The 15,425-nt window shown below is 38.4% G+C and overlaps 1 protein-coding gene and 1 long non-coding RNA gene across 11 annotated transcripts in view; one reads left to right on the plus strand and one right to left on the minus strand.

Annotated features, from left to right (window-relative positions):
- The window catches only part of usp45 (ubiquitin specific peptidase 45), a 132,273-nt gene that overhangs the window by 96,791 nt on the left and 20,057 nt on the right, over positions 1-15,425 (plus strand). For 8 of the 10 annotated variants that reach the window (XR_007262177.1, XM_048597507.1, XM_048597506.1 and 5 more), the window contains exons 10-14: positions 7,379-7,460; positions 7,829-7,920; positions 9,599-9,655; positions 10,022-10,198; positions 11,499-12,189. Coding sequence is in view for 9 of the 10 variants with exons in the window: in XM_048597507.1 (XP_048453464.1) it covers positions 7,379-7,460; positions 7,829-7,920; positions 9,599-9,655; positions 10,022-10,198; positions 11,499-12,189 (1,099 nt within the window). In the remaining variant the exon portion in view is untranslated. Of the gene's footprint in view, positions 1-7,378; positions 7,461-7,828; positions 7,921-9,598; positions 9,656-10,021; positions 10,199-11,498; positions 12,190-15,425 lie in introns of those variants that run through there. The other 2 variants (XM_048597508.1, XM_048597512.1) reach the window with 2 other exon arrangements.
- LOC125483215 overlaps positions 15,146-15,425 on the minus strand; it is a 34,814-nt gene continuing 34,534 nt past the window's right edge. The window contains exon 3 of the long non-coding RNA XR_007262179.1: positions 15,146-15,312. This is a non-coding gene — a long non-coding RNA (uncharacterized LOC125483215). The remainder of the gene's footprint in view (positions 15,313-15,425) is intronic.

Genomic DNA, 15,425 nt, shown 5'->3' on the forward strand with positions numbered 1-15,425 from the left:
AGAAAAAGGCCCTTTGGCCCATCAAAACTGCACTAGTCAAAAACAACCACCTAACTATTCTAATCCTATTTCCACTACTTGGCCCATAGCATTGTGTGGTTTGGCTTCACAAGTGTACGTGTAACTACCTCTTAAATATTATGAGAATTTCTACTTCTACCACTTTTGCAGGCAGTGCATTCCAGATTTCCACCATCCTCCTGAGTCAATTTTATTTTCCTCATATCCCTTCTAAACCTCCAGCTCCTTACCTTAAATCTATGCTAGGGTATTAATCCCTCCCACAAGTTTCTCCCTTCTATCCTGTCTATGCCTCTCAGTTTTATAGAGCTCAGTCATGTCCACGCTCAGTTTCTTCTGCAACCTATTCTATCTATCTCTCTTCATAACTGAAACTCTTCAGCCCAAGCAACATCCTGGTAAATCTTCTCTGCAACCTCTCCTGTGCAATCATATCGGTCCTAGAATGTGGATTCTAGAACAGCACACAGTAGCCTAGCTTTAGCTTAACCAGTGTTTTATACAGTTCCAGCGTAATTTCACAGTTCTTAAACTCTGTGCCTTGGCTAATAAAGACAAGTATCCCATAAGTCTTCTTAACCATCTTGTGTACCTGTCCTGCTTCCTAAAGGGACCAATATACATGCGCATCAAAGTTCCTCTGATCATTGGTGCTTCCCAGGGTCCTACTATTCATCATGTATTCCCTTAAACCATAAGACATAGGAGCAGAATTAGCTAATTCGGCCCATCGGGTCCAGGCCACCATTCGATCATGACTAATATGTTTTTCAACACCATTCTCTTGCCTTCTACCTGTAGGCTTGACTCCCTTCCTAATCAATAGCCTATCTATTTCTGTTTTGCATACACTCAATGACTTGGCCTCCACAGCCTTCTGTCACAGTGAGTTCCACAGATTCACCATCCTCTGGCTGGAGAAATTCCTCCTCATCTCGGTCCCTTCACTCTGATGATCTGTCCTCAGGCTCTAGTCTCTCCTACTGGAGGAAACATCATCTCCACATCCATTCTATCCAGGCCTGTCAGTACTCCAGAAGTTTCAGTGAGATTCCCCCCTCATCCTTCTAAACTCCACTGAGGACAGAACCAGAGTCCTCAACCATTCCTCATATGACAAGCCCTTCATCCCCAGGATTCTTGTAAAACTCCTCTTGACCCTCTTTAATGCCAGCACTTCTTCCTTAGACACAGGGCTTGTGAAAACTACTCACACTGGTCCTGATGCAGTCTGCCCAGAGCCTACGCAGCCTCAGCTTACATCTCTGCTCTTGTATTCTCGTCCTCTTGAAATGAACGCGAACATTGCACATGACTTCCTAAATGCCAACTGAACCTACATACTAACTTTAAGAAAATCCTGAACTAGCCCCTTGTGCTTCAGATTTCCAAAGCCTTTCCTGCCTATAAAATAGTCTGCGCCTCTATTCTTCCAATCAGTGTGCATAACCTCATAATTCCCCACCTTATATTCCATCTGCCACTTCTTTGCCCACTCACCTATCATGTCCAAGTTTTGCTGCAGCATTCCTGCTTCATCAACATTACCTGTGAATCCATCTATCTTTGTGTCATTTTCAAACTTAGCAACAATACCCTCAGTTCCTTTGTCTAGATCAATTAAGGCATCTCATGAATAGTTGTGGTCACAACACAGACCCCTGCAGAACTCCACTAATCGCCTGCTGTCATCCTGAAAAAGACCCCTTCATCCCTACCCTTTGTCTTTTGCCAGTCGGCCAATCCTCTATCCATGCCAGTACCTTGTCTGACACTGTGGGCTCCTGTCTTATTTAGCAGCCTCTAGAAATCTGAATGGATCACATGCACTGGCTGTACTTTGTCTAACTTGCTCTTTTACCTCCTTAAAGAATTCCAAACAGATTTGTCAGGCATGACCTCCTATTGACAAAGCTGTACTGACTCAGCCCTGTTTTACCATGCAGTCAAGGAGGCTTGAAGCTATGGGCAACAAATGAAGAGAGAGAAAGCACAGCAGTCTTAATGGAATGGGGTTCCAAGTACTCCGCAATCACATACTTAATAATGAATTCTAAAATTTTACCAATGACTAAGGTCAGGTTAGCCAGCCTATAGTTTCTTGTCTTCTGTCTCCCTCCCTTCTTAAACAGGGTTGATACATTTTTCCAGTTTATTTTCCACTTCTCTGGGACCTTCTCTGACTCCGGTGATTCCTGAAAGATTACCACCAATGCCTGTACAATCTCCTCAACTATCTGCTTCAAAACTCTAGGTGTAGTCCATCTGATCTGGGTGATTTATCCATCGTCAGACCTTTCAGCTTCCATGCACATTCTCCTCAGTGATGGCCACTACTCTCACTTCTGCCCCCTGACTCGATCGAAGTTCTAGTATGCTGCTGGTGTCTTCTACTGTGAAAACTAATGTGAAGCACCTATTCAGGTCCTCACCATTTCTTTGATGACCTGTTATAACTTCTCCCAACCTCATTTTCCAGTGGTCCAATGTCCACTCTTGCCTGTCTCACTTATTTTTTATATATCTAAAATAACTGTGGCAATCTTCTTTTGTATTACTAGCTAGCTTCCGTTCATGTTTCATCTTCTGCCTTATTGCTTTTTCAATTATCCTCTGCTGGTTTTTAAAAGCTTCCCACTAATCTTCACCACATTGTATGCTTCTTCTTTTGCTTTTATGCTGTCCTGACTTCCTTTGTCAGCCATGGTTGCCTCATTCTTTCCTTAGTAATGTTTCTTCTTCCTTGGGCTGAATTTCTGCTGTGTCTAACTTGTTTGTCCTGCCCAAGTGCACCACCTCACAATTATCTGGATTGACTTCCATTTGCCAGTATCAGCTTGTCTGACCAGCTATCTTCATTCTCCTGCAATCCATACTTAAGCATTATTATTTATTATAAACAAATAGGTTTTAATTATAGTTAAACAATTACAAACCATCAACATTTAACTTTACTAGCTAAAATTGTAACGCTCCTATACAACTCCTATATACGTATACAGACAGGCACAAACAATTTACATTGGCATTATGCTCAGCTGGAAAGCCTGAGAAGGCAGTTTAATGGCCCCTGTCCACAGGGTTTGCTGAAGTGATCCTTTTGCTGATCAGATCGCTCCTCCTCGATCTTCCTTCTCCGGGTATTTTTACGTGCTTGCAGGAGACACAAAGTGACTGATTCGCACCTCCAAAGGTCTCTGACTTACTAAAAGTCACAGCTTCCAGCAACTAATGAGGGGAAATAAACTTGTTATCTTCAGGCTTGAGATGCTTTTTACTGTAGAGCAGAAACAGCCCTTTCCTTTCTAGAAGTCTAATGACTTCTGATCTGAACTTTCACACTCCCAAGCTGTTTAGCTACCTGGGAGGCAAACACATTGATAGAGGCCTACTGCCTGCTAACATCGATAACTGGTCATCATTTCACAGACCAATTAGCTACTTGTTGTCAGCCAGATCTCCATTTGCACATGGCTCGCTGATTTCAGCTTATCTGGAACTAGGCTTTCTCCACTATTTGAATCAACTGTAGTGTAGACAGCACTTATAATGAGTGCCACTAACTTGCTTTCAAAAACTGCAGTAATCCTTCAACAATCCTTGACTTTTAAAACATGTCTTTTCCCATATCCATCCACAATTAAAAATACAGAAGAATAATAAGATACACCTTTTACATAAGCTTGAATCAAGATTGTTCATTTTTATCCATAACTGCACTAACAATCAGTGAATGTGATATCTCACATGAAAACCTTTCTAATCCTTATACCAGTGGCATTCAGCTCTCAGAATCTTGGGCTAGAGTTACAACTGTTGCTTCCAAGTACAAAATTGATGGTGCAAAGCATAAATTGTGTGCATTTTTTTTCTGCTGCCTCAGACCACAACCAGGTATGTTTTATCTCCCTTTTTTAGATCTCTTGCGCATTTTATTTCTCTCTCCTCCCCTTCTCCTCACTTGTATACCTTGTCATTTTCCACTCTCAAGTACTTGCCCTCAATTCCCATCCCACTTCATTAATACTGCCGTGCTTTCCATCTTTCCGGCTGTTGCCCTGGCTTCAAGCCTTCTTGAGTACGAACGTAGCATTCTGTGTCTTTTTCAGCATCCTCCAGAGTGTCCTTTATAACCCTCGTTGTCATTTGAAGAGCTTAACTCACAACTGTCAGATTCATTTCTCTCACTGATATTGTGTCAAGTATAGCCTTTGGGAGCGATGCTTATCAGAATCCTTTTTCCTGTTGCAACCTTACTCATTCCCTGACCCTTCACTCCACAGGAACAATTTGCATTTATATATTACCAGTTAATGCAGAAAGACATCCTAAAGCATTCCATAAAAGCACAAGCAAGTAACATTAAGCAGGAGAAGTGGTGAGGTGGCCCAGTCATTGAGTAGGAAGTAGACAGAGCAGGAAGGGTTAGTAGTTTGGATGGACAAGGTGGGTGAGAGCTGCTGTGTAGATATCATCCATGCAGTAGTGAGAGTTGTAGTTCATGAGCCTTAGTGAGAGACTTGTGCTATAACAGGGTTAGAGTGAGTCGTGGCCCTGTAAGTGTGAGATTGTTGATAGAAGATGATGCCACTTACTCTTGTGGAGTGCAAAAAAATCATTCATGTTCTTCCTGCTCTGCTGTGCATTGTTTTTTACCTGGGATACAGCATTGATCGAGGCTAGTATTTCAGTCCATCTGACTAAACCTCCTTTGCCAGTCACCTGGGTATTGCAATGTCCTTCTCTCCATTGGCACTTCCAGCTCCCTGTCAGCTAGCTTCTGTTTCTGGGCCATGTCCTGAATATAGGAACTCAAGCAACACAGTTTGAAGGGCAGTTCTTGGCTTGCAGCATCTGCAAATGGGTTTTAAATATTGTGCCAGAACTGGAAGGTCCCAGCAGGTGTGGGTGCTTCCATCTCTCCTGCCATGCACTTACACAAAACAAGCTGTATAAAGCATGGATGCATAATTTGAGAGTTGAAAAGCAGTGAACTTCGCTGAGAGAAGTGTGAGAAAAGTTGCCGTGAGCCATGGTGGCTACGCACTGTGTATCTTGAGAAAACACTTTGTCTGAAAATGGGAAAATTCAGTCTTTTTTTTCTGTTTCTTCACTGGCAGTGGGTGCAGTACAAATCGAGTAGACTAACCAACTTCAAACATTTGTCGTTCTGGGAGAATCTGTAATCAGGAATAATTCGGATTTTTTTTGCATAATTTGCTCCGATTCCACATGGTATGTTTCTTCACAGTGGCAAAGTGGAGAATATCATGAAACAGATGGAAATCCTTCGGAAAAGGGAAGAACAGCAACTGAAATTCATGTTCCACATTGGAACCAATTAAATATATGTGCTTGATACCTTGCAGAGGGTACTTGAGGATGGAGGTCACAAAATTTAAAAAAAAACAAGATTTCATAAGTAGTTGTATCTGGACCTTTCATTGACCTGAGACAAAAACATTTTCTTTTCTCCAAAAAAAGTATTCTGTATCCAATCAGATTTCTAGTATCTGCAGTAGTTTGCTTTCACAATACAAAAAACAAGAATTTGTGTATGTCCCAATTCACTCCAAACAGTTGTAATTAAACAAAAGATATTGACTTAACAAAGGAGAAATTATCTCAGATGAATAAAAACTTAGAGGTGAGAGTTGAGGAGCTCTTCAGTTCAGAGAGGGAGGTGGAGAGACCGAGCTGATGGACTCACATTAAAAGCATCTAAAAATTAACTTAAAGATCAGTGATGGAAGTTTTCAATTATGAAAAGGTATAGAGTGTTCCTGTAAGGTAAAACAAAGAGAAGTGGATCACTCGAGAAATAAAAATCAAATTGTAACTTAAAGGCATGTTATAAAATGAAGCTAACAATAATAAGAGCAACTAATCTGGAGCTGTAGAAAAGGGAAGACTTGAGAAGTAACTTAATGGGGAAATTGATTGCAGAAGGCTCAGATGAGTTTACCTCCGCATGAAGGAAAGTCCAAAAGTAGGGCTCATAAATACATGATTGTAATGAATAAATCCAATGAGGGAATTCAGGAGAGACTTCTTTGTCCAGCTAGTACAGTAATCACGACCACAAAGAATAGTTGAGATGAATAGAAGAGATGCATTTCAGGATGGATAGGTAGGTAGAAGGATAGAATAGACGGTTACACTCTAAGGATTAAATAAGCTATGGGGTGAGAGCAGCCTTGCGTGAACTGTAAACATTAGCATGAGCCAGTTGCACCCAGTGAGGTTTTGGCGTTATACATTCTATATGATAATCATGAAGATTAAATCCAACTCAGGCACAATAAACCCAAGGGTCTCCTCCTGTGCTGTTTTGTTCCTTGATTCTAAGGCAAAAACTGTAGTGAGGAGGTGAGAACACAGATTGCAGAAAGGTGTTAAGAATGGTAAACTGTCCATTGTCTTAACGGGTGCTGACTGACCTGTGAAATATTCATATTTTCTTTTCTCAAATCTCGCTTCGAGCAATTTTTCCTTTATATTTTTCAAACCTATCTGTTTTGAATGTCTTAACACAAAGGAAAGCACCCTTGATCTTCTACTTTTGGACTGAAGGTGTGAATTGAAAAAAATGCATTACCAAAGGCGTCTCAAAGATATGTTATTAAAGCATTCTAAACACCAATGTGAAATCTAACTAAATTCGATTATTAAAAAATTGTTTTCAGTGATATGGTGCTCATTTCAATTTTGGTAGCTTGAATTTAATTTTTATTGTAGTTTATATATGTTTATGCTTTATATTCAGTTGTGTTGGACAACATAATAACCACAAATGGGGCGGAATCTTCCAATGCCAGCTGCAGCGAATAAACAAATATATATGCTGCATTGCCCAGGATGCAAGAACTTTCTGCTGAGCTGATTTGCGTGCCTGTGTTTGTCCAAAATGTCTCTTGCGCTGACCTTAGTGTCAGAGACCTGTGTCCATGGCATGACATAATTATACCTATGATCCTATTATTCTCCTGCTGTTAATTTTTGGTGTAGTCTTTGATTAACGGTGAAGCCCACCCCATCACATCCCCCACATTCCCAACCTGACTATTCATGGCTTTACCTGCAAACTGCACATCCCTCCTCCAATTTCCAATCCCCCCTCTCCCTGTCCATTCCCCTTTTACGACCAATCACCCTCAATGCTACCCATCTCTATTCACTCGACTATCTGTACATTTCATCCCTGACCCTATTCCCTTAACACTCTGAAAAAGCATGCCCCTTCAACTCCACCCCACCCCTCTAAACCAGTTAAAAATCCTTCCTTGACTGGAAGATCTAGGCCAAGTAATTTGTAATCTGTATACTCATAGATTATCTGTCTTATTTTATATCTCAGCGCATACAGAGTGCTATCTTGAAAGCCTTCAACAATCCAACAGTCAAAACTGCTGATGAAGAGACCAAACGTAAAATAAAAGGTAGAGATTTATATATGGCTCAAGGTTGCCATCTAGTGCAATTATGATAATTTATGATATCTTACAGATGCAATAAGGATTGCATTCAATCGAGTGGGATTTGTTATTCTTTTGAAAAAGTAATAATGACTACTTATTTGTATAAATAAGGTAAATTAATAATTTTGTTTGTATCAAGAAGGTTTCTTTCGAGGTGTAGCATCTAGAAATTAAGCTGCAGTTTGCAGAATATGTGGAATAGAATACAATAGAATATCCTTTATTGTCATGTGTTGGTATCTTCAAAATAAAGCGATATGTTTGTAGGAGAAGCTGTGAATACAATAATTAGAAGTGAAAATATTTGACTCTTATATATGTTATTACAGTATATGGTAGAGAAGGTGTGAAGATGAATTTTATCGATCAGATTTTTGTTGGAGAGCTGGTCAGTACTATCATGTGTGAAGAGTGCTCACATGTAAGTACTTATTTGAATGACTTTCTGTTGTAAACAAATAGAATAGCATTTTAACTTTCTTCCCATTTGTATTCTTTTATCATGACAATAGGTAGAATATAAATGACTGTATGAACAGAAAGATACAAAATTGCTCAGTAATTTTATTTAATAGTCTTTATATGCCACTTTATGAATTATATAGTGATGATGACTCCTTATATAGAAATGTCTTCATGTTCTTTTATCATCCATTTCTACATCTTCTGAATTTACAACTTGTTTGGGAGAGGCTACAGAAGAACAGAATAGCCTTTCTTGTCACATATACTAAATGAGTATAGTGAAAAGTTTATATATCATCAGTAACAGCGCTGACTTAGATACAAAAGTGCCTAGGCATGGCTTCTTTTGTACAAGATTTTAGACAATACAGAAGTAAAACGTCCAACATTACAAAAAAGAGTTCAGGACAGCAGAACACACTGGCACTTAGCTTCCAGTCCGCACTGGGCCCTGGCTCCATACTATGCCAGTGACATGCCATGCCGGGAGACCGCTGCACCAGGCCAGGAGGTAGCCATGCCACGCTGGAAAACCCCAACAGAAGGAGGCCACTGCAAGAGGCCAGAAGGTCACCACGCCATGCTGGGAGGCTCCTACAGGAGGAGGCTACTGTGCCAGGCTGGGAGGTTGCCATGCCACACCAGGAGGCCCCTACAGGAGAAGCACCCTGCACCAGGCCAGGAGGTCACCACGCCAATGCCAGGAGGCTGCTGCGGGAGGCTGGGAGGTTGCCATGCCATGCCGTGAGGCTGGGAGGTTGCCATGCTATGAGGCCACTGCGCCAGGCTGGGAGTCATCACCAGAGGCTAGTGATCGTCACTTCTCACTGGAAGTCACTGGAGGCCAGGAGCTGAAGGGGAAAACTAGAAGAAAACAGTACCAGGAGGAAGAAAAAGAGAAGAGAAAGAAGAAGAACAGGCAAAGCGGATGAGCTGTTGCTGAAGCGTCCTACTCCGCTGCCATCTTGCTCATGAGAGCTTTATTACTACTAGAAATGGAAAATGTCAAAACCAATTGCCCTACCTCAATTCAGTATAGGAATCCTTGCATTTATATAACATCTTTATAATGATAAAAAGTAAAGGGAATTGCCTGCAATAATCTAACCCAAATAATCACAGAAGGGAATAATGAGAAGATCATGGAAATGAGGAAGAATGCAACCTGCTTGTAATTTACTGAAGTAGAGTGATTGTTTTTAAATTTAAAGTTTCATTCATAATCTACCGGTGTTGAAATACTTTTTATTTTAAAATGTAACAAGTTATTTTCTAAACAACAAATGCTTGAATTTTTAAAACGTTTAAGTGTGATTTGCAAATTTTGAAGTTTAATGTATTTTAGAATGGAAAGAAACATGATCTCAAAGTATCTTGTGGTAATTTCTTAAAAATATGAAGAAAATAAACAAAGCTAGCTAATTGTATGTTGGATCTAGAATAAATATCACAACTTTTCAGTTAATTTAAATTAAAATCTTGTACCGAGACATTTACTTCATTAAAATTTGATTTTTTTTTGCATCTCAGATTTTTTTTAATGATTAGCGAGTGGAAAGAATTTCCTGATTATGAGCTTAGATTTTCGGTACTGTCAGCAATTGTATATGATCTTTGATATTATTTTATTTTAGATTTCAACTGTTAAAGAGCAATTTATTGATCTTTCACTACCCATTGTAGAAGAAAGGGTAAGAAAAATAATTGTTTTTGTGTGAAAACTAAATATAGAATTTACCATCTATCAACATTTTAGATCTCACGATTTTCCATTATCAATGATGTATTGACCTAAAAATACATGTTTACAGTTCTCCAGTTCTCTTAGTACTGATTTTAGTTTTTTTATCTGTATATCTTAGCAAATGAATTTGTTTGTCTGTATGTGATAAATTCTAAACTGATGTTTAAGTTCACTCAGTTCATTTGTCATTTTGCTTTTTTTTAAATGCAGTAATCAATGTTTATGTAATAATTTTATGCACATTTGATACAATTTGTTGCTTTTATATTACAAATCCTAATTTACAAATGATATTTCTTTCCTAAATGATAAGGCAGCAAAACGAGGGTCATCAGAGAAAATAAATAAAAGTCATGACAGAAAGGATATGGAAATTAAGGAAAATATTTTGGCTTCAAGTAAGCAGGATACCTCTGCAACATCTCTTACCCAAAACAGATATAAAACAAAAAGTTCTAAGAAACCACCATCTACAAAATATGCAGTAACGGTATGTATTTGATTTTACTATTGAGAGAATAAGTTGTAACTATAAGATTATACTATTTAGCAATCTACTAAATAATTTGATGCTTTGAATATTTGTATTTCCCCATTTCTTAACAAGAACAATTAACAAATTGTTTCATACAGTTCAAAGTTCCATTTGTCATACGTGCACTCTAGGAATTCAAGCAGGGTAATCAGCAACCTGCAGAATTTGATAATTATTAAATGAATACACTGGAAATTCTATAAGATGTGTTTACTTCCACACTTCAGCTACTGAAAAATGCCCAACTATTTGAGTCGCAACATCAGTCAAGCAGATTCATAACACCTTTAGAATCCTAAGAAAATCTTTAGTTTGCATTTATCTGTGGTGCAAGTGATGGGTCGTTTTTTAAATTAAGCCTGGGAAGCTTTTACCTATTCCATCCTTTGAATATGCAAAGCAAGTTCAACTGCTTCTATTCCTTTGGATAGATTCTCTCTCAACACAAGCCTTCTTTCTCAGACTTTCAGGCCCAAACCCTTTGACTATTGCTGCTCGCAAATTTTCTTCTTTCAGGCAGAGGAAAGACAGTTACTCTGCAGCAGGTGGGGAAGCCTTCTTTTTTTTGGACAGGGATCTAACTTTATGCATGAGAGAGTCTAGCTCTTTAAATAGGACTTTTCTTGTTTTATGCATACAGGCTTTTTGTGCTTGTGGAAATTGTGGTCAGTATAAGACAGGATGATGGACAAGCCACTGGTACATAATGGAGCTGGATGTTCTTTCTCAATCACCAATATTGGTACATAAAAAAGGACAAAAATGTTTGGAAAATAAGGGCCAAATATATTTGTGAAAGTAGTGAGGTTTCTGATACTTATATTTTTAGCATACATCATTGTTGATAATGATCGCTTAGATATTTGCCCAAGGCCTAGAAGCAAAAATGAATGCCATGCAGTGACACATTGGAAATATAAGTCAAACTCTCAGGTAAATGATTAAAATGTTGATAAAGAAGTGCCAATTTTTATTTCAGAATCATTAGACCTGGTTAAAACTAACCCATGCATGACTGTTTCAGTCAATAACATTTTTAACCGCTTGTCTCAAAAATAGACTGCTTTGACTTAGTTTACTGTGTGACATATCAGTCATAATTTGGCCACCAATTGCAAAAAACAATGCAAGATATGATTTTTCACTATTCTTTATAATAACATGTATAAGTGGAGAGCACCTACAAGCTTTCTGTCCTAACTAATAAAATTTCTCCAGGGTAATAATAAGCTAATATATCTTTAATATACTTTAGCAGTGCCATGCAAGCAAACAAAGGATGAAGGAAATGAAGAAATCAACAGCTGATGATGATGAGGGGAATTGTCGAGTTTCTGCAGAGCAAAGTAATGGACACCGAGAGGAGAGTAACCGGACACTTTGTTGCTCTAGTCTAGGAGAAATCAGTAACCTTAGTCAGTCAGAAGGTAGTGATAAAGATGGAAATCAGTCAGATGGAAGCAATGATGCAGATAGTGAAGCCTCAGAATCTGAGAATCCTTCAAAATCTGTTGAGTCCCTAAGTTTTCACACCAACCCCAATTTTGATTTGACAACTATCAACCACAAGCTGTCGAACAGTGATTTAGTTCAAACTAAACAAGTGGAGTTTAATTGTAATGATTCTATTTCCAGTGCAATAACAAAACTCAACCTTGGCAGTACCAAAAATGAAAGTCTAATAATCGATACTGTTTATGAGGAACAGACAGACTATGTTTCATTCTGCATTGAAGACTCAAAAGAAAGATCAGTAGTTTCAAAGAAAACGATTGCAGCATTTCAAACATTGTCCCAGAACTATGAACCAAGATCCAAAGAATGCTCACTCCAGTCCTGTCTCAGCCACTTTACATCTGTGGATCTCCTCATGGGTAATAACAAACTGTTATGTGAAAAGTGCACAGAGAAAAGGCAGAAACAACACAAGAAATCACATTCAGCAGGTGGGTATAGTAAAGTTGTCGGAACCACTTTAAAATTTCAGTTGATAATCGATGACCATTGAAGAATATATATTGCGCTATACTTATGGAGTGATGAGGACACAGGCAAATATCGGGTTGCAAATAGCACTTTACTAAATTAGTCAGCTAGTTTTTTTTAAAATATAGATAATCTGAAATTAATAGTGCTGATAAGGCCAGCATTTATTGTCCATTAAGTTTCCTTTGGAAAAAATGGTGTTGGGAGCACCCCTTGAACTGCTAAAAGGTCTGTGGTGAACATACTTCCACAGAGCTGTCAGGTAAGGAGTTCTGAGATTTAAATTCCATAACAAGAAAGGACTGTGTTCAAAGATAATGTGTGCCTTGGAGAGGCTCTTTAAGGGAAACTTGGGAACTGATGAGTTCCCATACAGCTGATGCCTTTGACTTTCTATTTGATTATGCCACAGATATGGGAGATGCTGTCAAAAAAGCCTTAGTGAATTGTTCAGTGCCTCCTCTAGATAGAACACGCTGTGGCCTATGTTCCATTTGTTTTTGGTTCTGAGGTCTGTGCATGGCAGTGACTTCTGGAACAGGAAGTTGACACGCCTGAATGACGATCACCATGCATGGACCCTCCAGCAGCAGCTTAGGGGAAACATAGTGGCTACGTTACACCCATGGTGGAGAGATTGTGTTAAAAAAAACTATGAAAATTAGTGGAAGTAAAAACTAGAAATTATATTCATACCCATTTTTAGCGACCCTCTTAATATCATCAGAATCTTCCTATGAGTTGTGTCAAACTCAAAGTTGTACAGGATATTCAGTGGTATTTATTCACAGTCATATTTTAAAATGATAATTTGCATTTATTTAGCACCATTCATGACCTCAGGGTGTCCCAAAACATTTTACAACACATGAAGTGCTTTTGAAATGTTATCATGGAAAAAAGATGGCAGCCTATTTCTGCACAGCAGGCTCCCACAAACTGCAATGTGATAGTGCCCAGATAATGGAACATAGAACAGTACAGCACAGTACAGGCCCTTCGGCCCACGATGTTGTGCCAACCTGTCATCCTACTAAGATCAACTACCCTGCATACCCTACATTTTACTATCCTCCATGTGCCTATCCAAGAGTTGCTTAAAAATCTGTAAAGTATCTGACTCCACTAATGCTCAGCATGCAGGATCTGTTTTGTGATGTTGTTTGAAGAATAAATATCAGCCAGAACAACAGGGAAACTCCCCTGATTTTTTTTAAAATTATCCCACATCTCTATTTTATATCCACTTGAGGAGACAGACATCATTTTAACACCTGATCCAAAAGTGCTTCATAAGCATGTAAACAAACAACTCAATGTGAAATAAAAACATAACTTTCTTTAAAAATATCACACCCACATCTGTTTGTGCATATAAAGATGCTGTTTTGAATTCCTTTATGCAAATAAACATTGCACTGAATTGTTTCCAATCTACAGTAAATCCTCCAATAACTCCTTTGTATTGATCATAATATCTCATCAAACTCTTTCCGTGTCTTTCTTGGAACTCAAGCATACATTTTCTGTTGTTGGATGTTGAACTTTTTTGTACTTCAATATTCTCTCACTTTTGAAAGTCCAAATTCCTAATTCAGCCTGGGCTTTTGCTTCTTAGAAAAGGCATGCCACATGTCTTATTTTGTAAAGACTTGGAAAAAAAACAATTGTTTGAACATTCACTTTGATACATTCATCTGCTACTTCAATTCCTTTCTCTTCTTTCATGGTTATTTCCTCTTTTCTGACTGTATGCTTACTGTTAGCATACAATTAAAAAAACTTTATTGTCTCTCTTTGTCACTTTGACCACATTCTTAACATGTTTCAGCGTCTGCTGTAGGTGTCTGTGTTCGTCACTGAACCTTGCTGCTTGCACCAATCATTATTTCCTCATTAATAAAGTAATAAGAAGTGAAATTAATCCAATTTGTGGCTATGTTTATTTAGTGTCTACTTGCTGATCATAAGTACGTATTTATCCTGCATGCTGAGCATTATATCTTTAAGTCTGTTCCATTGGTTCTCTATTGAAATACTGTTCGAGAGTCATAGAGTCATACTGAACAGAAACAGACCCTTTGGTCCAAACAGTCCATGCTGAACATAATCCCAAATTAAACTAGTCTCGCCTGCCTGCTGCTGGCCATTATCCCTCCAAACCTTTCCTATTCATGTACTTATCCAAATGTCTTTGAAACATTGTAAATGTGCCTACATCCACCACTTCCTCAGGAAGTTCATTCCACATGCGAACCATTTTCTGTGTAAAAAGTCTGCCCTTTATGTCTTTTTTTTAAAATCTCTGCCCCCTCACCTTAAAAATGTGTCCCCTCGTCTTGAAATCCCTCATCCTGGGGAAAAGACACTTACCATTAACACTATCTATACCCCTCATGATTTTATAAACTTCCATCATATCACCTCTCAACCTGTTAAGCTCCAGTGGGAAAAGCCCTAGCCTATCCAGCCTTTCTTTATAACTCAAACCTTCCATTCCTGGCAACATCCTGGTAACTCTCTTCTGAACCCCCTCCAGCTTAATAATATCCTTCTTTTAACTGGGTGATCAGAACTGGATGCAGTACTCCAGAAGAGGCCTCACTAATATCCTGTACAACCTCAACATAACTTCCCAACTCTTATACTCAAAGGACTGAGCAATGTTGTTTACAATGCTTCACCAGAACCAAATTAATTTGTTTTGATTCTTTTCATACACATTTTAAAGTTATGTTTATTGCTCTCAGCTTGTGCTTTCAAAGTTGTTTATCTTTTTGTATTTAAAAATAAAGATTAATTAAAGATAAAGAAAAATAGCAAATAAAAATAAACCTGATGTTTTTTAATTATGTCAATGACAAACGTCAAATAATAGACAAAGTGGTTCATGAAGATATATTGGTAAATGCATTTCCACCATCTGATTGTCCAAGTATTGAGGTCCATCTTTTTTCTAAGACAGAAGTGTTAAGCTGAATTTGCACATTTCCTGGAACTATTACTTAGCCAACTGTGGATCCTTTATCGCTTTCTCCTCTTCCATCATCTTCAAATCTCCCCATGGCCAAGCCGGAAAGCTCCTTTTCCATAATATTGTGAGGTGACAAAAGAGGGGAAAATGTTGAAGGATATATGTAAAAACGTATATCTTATAATTTAATTGCTAAAGCTAAGTGATTGATATAAAATATAC

Source organism: Rhincodon typus, chromosome 5 (assembly GCF_021869965.1).
Source record: "Rhincodon typus isolate 14 chromosome 5, sRhiTyp1.1, whole genome shotgun sequence".
NCBI classification, from domain to species: Eukaryota; Metazoa; Chordata; class Chondrichthyes; order Orectolobiformes; family Rhincodontidae; genus Rhincodon; species Rhincodon typus.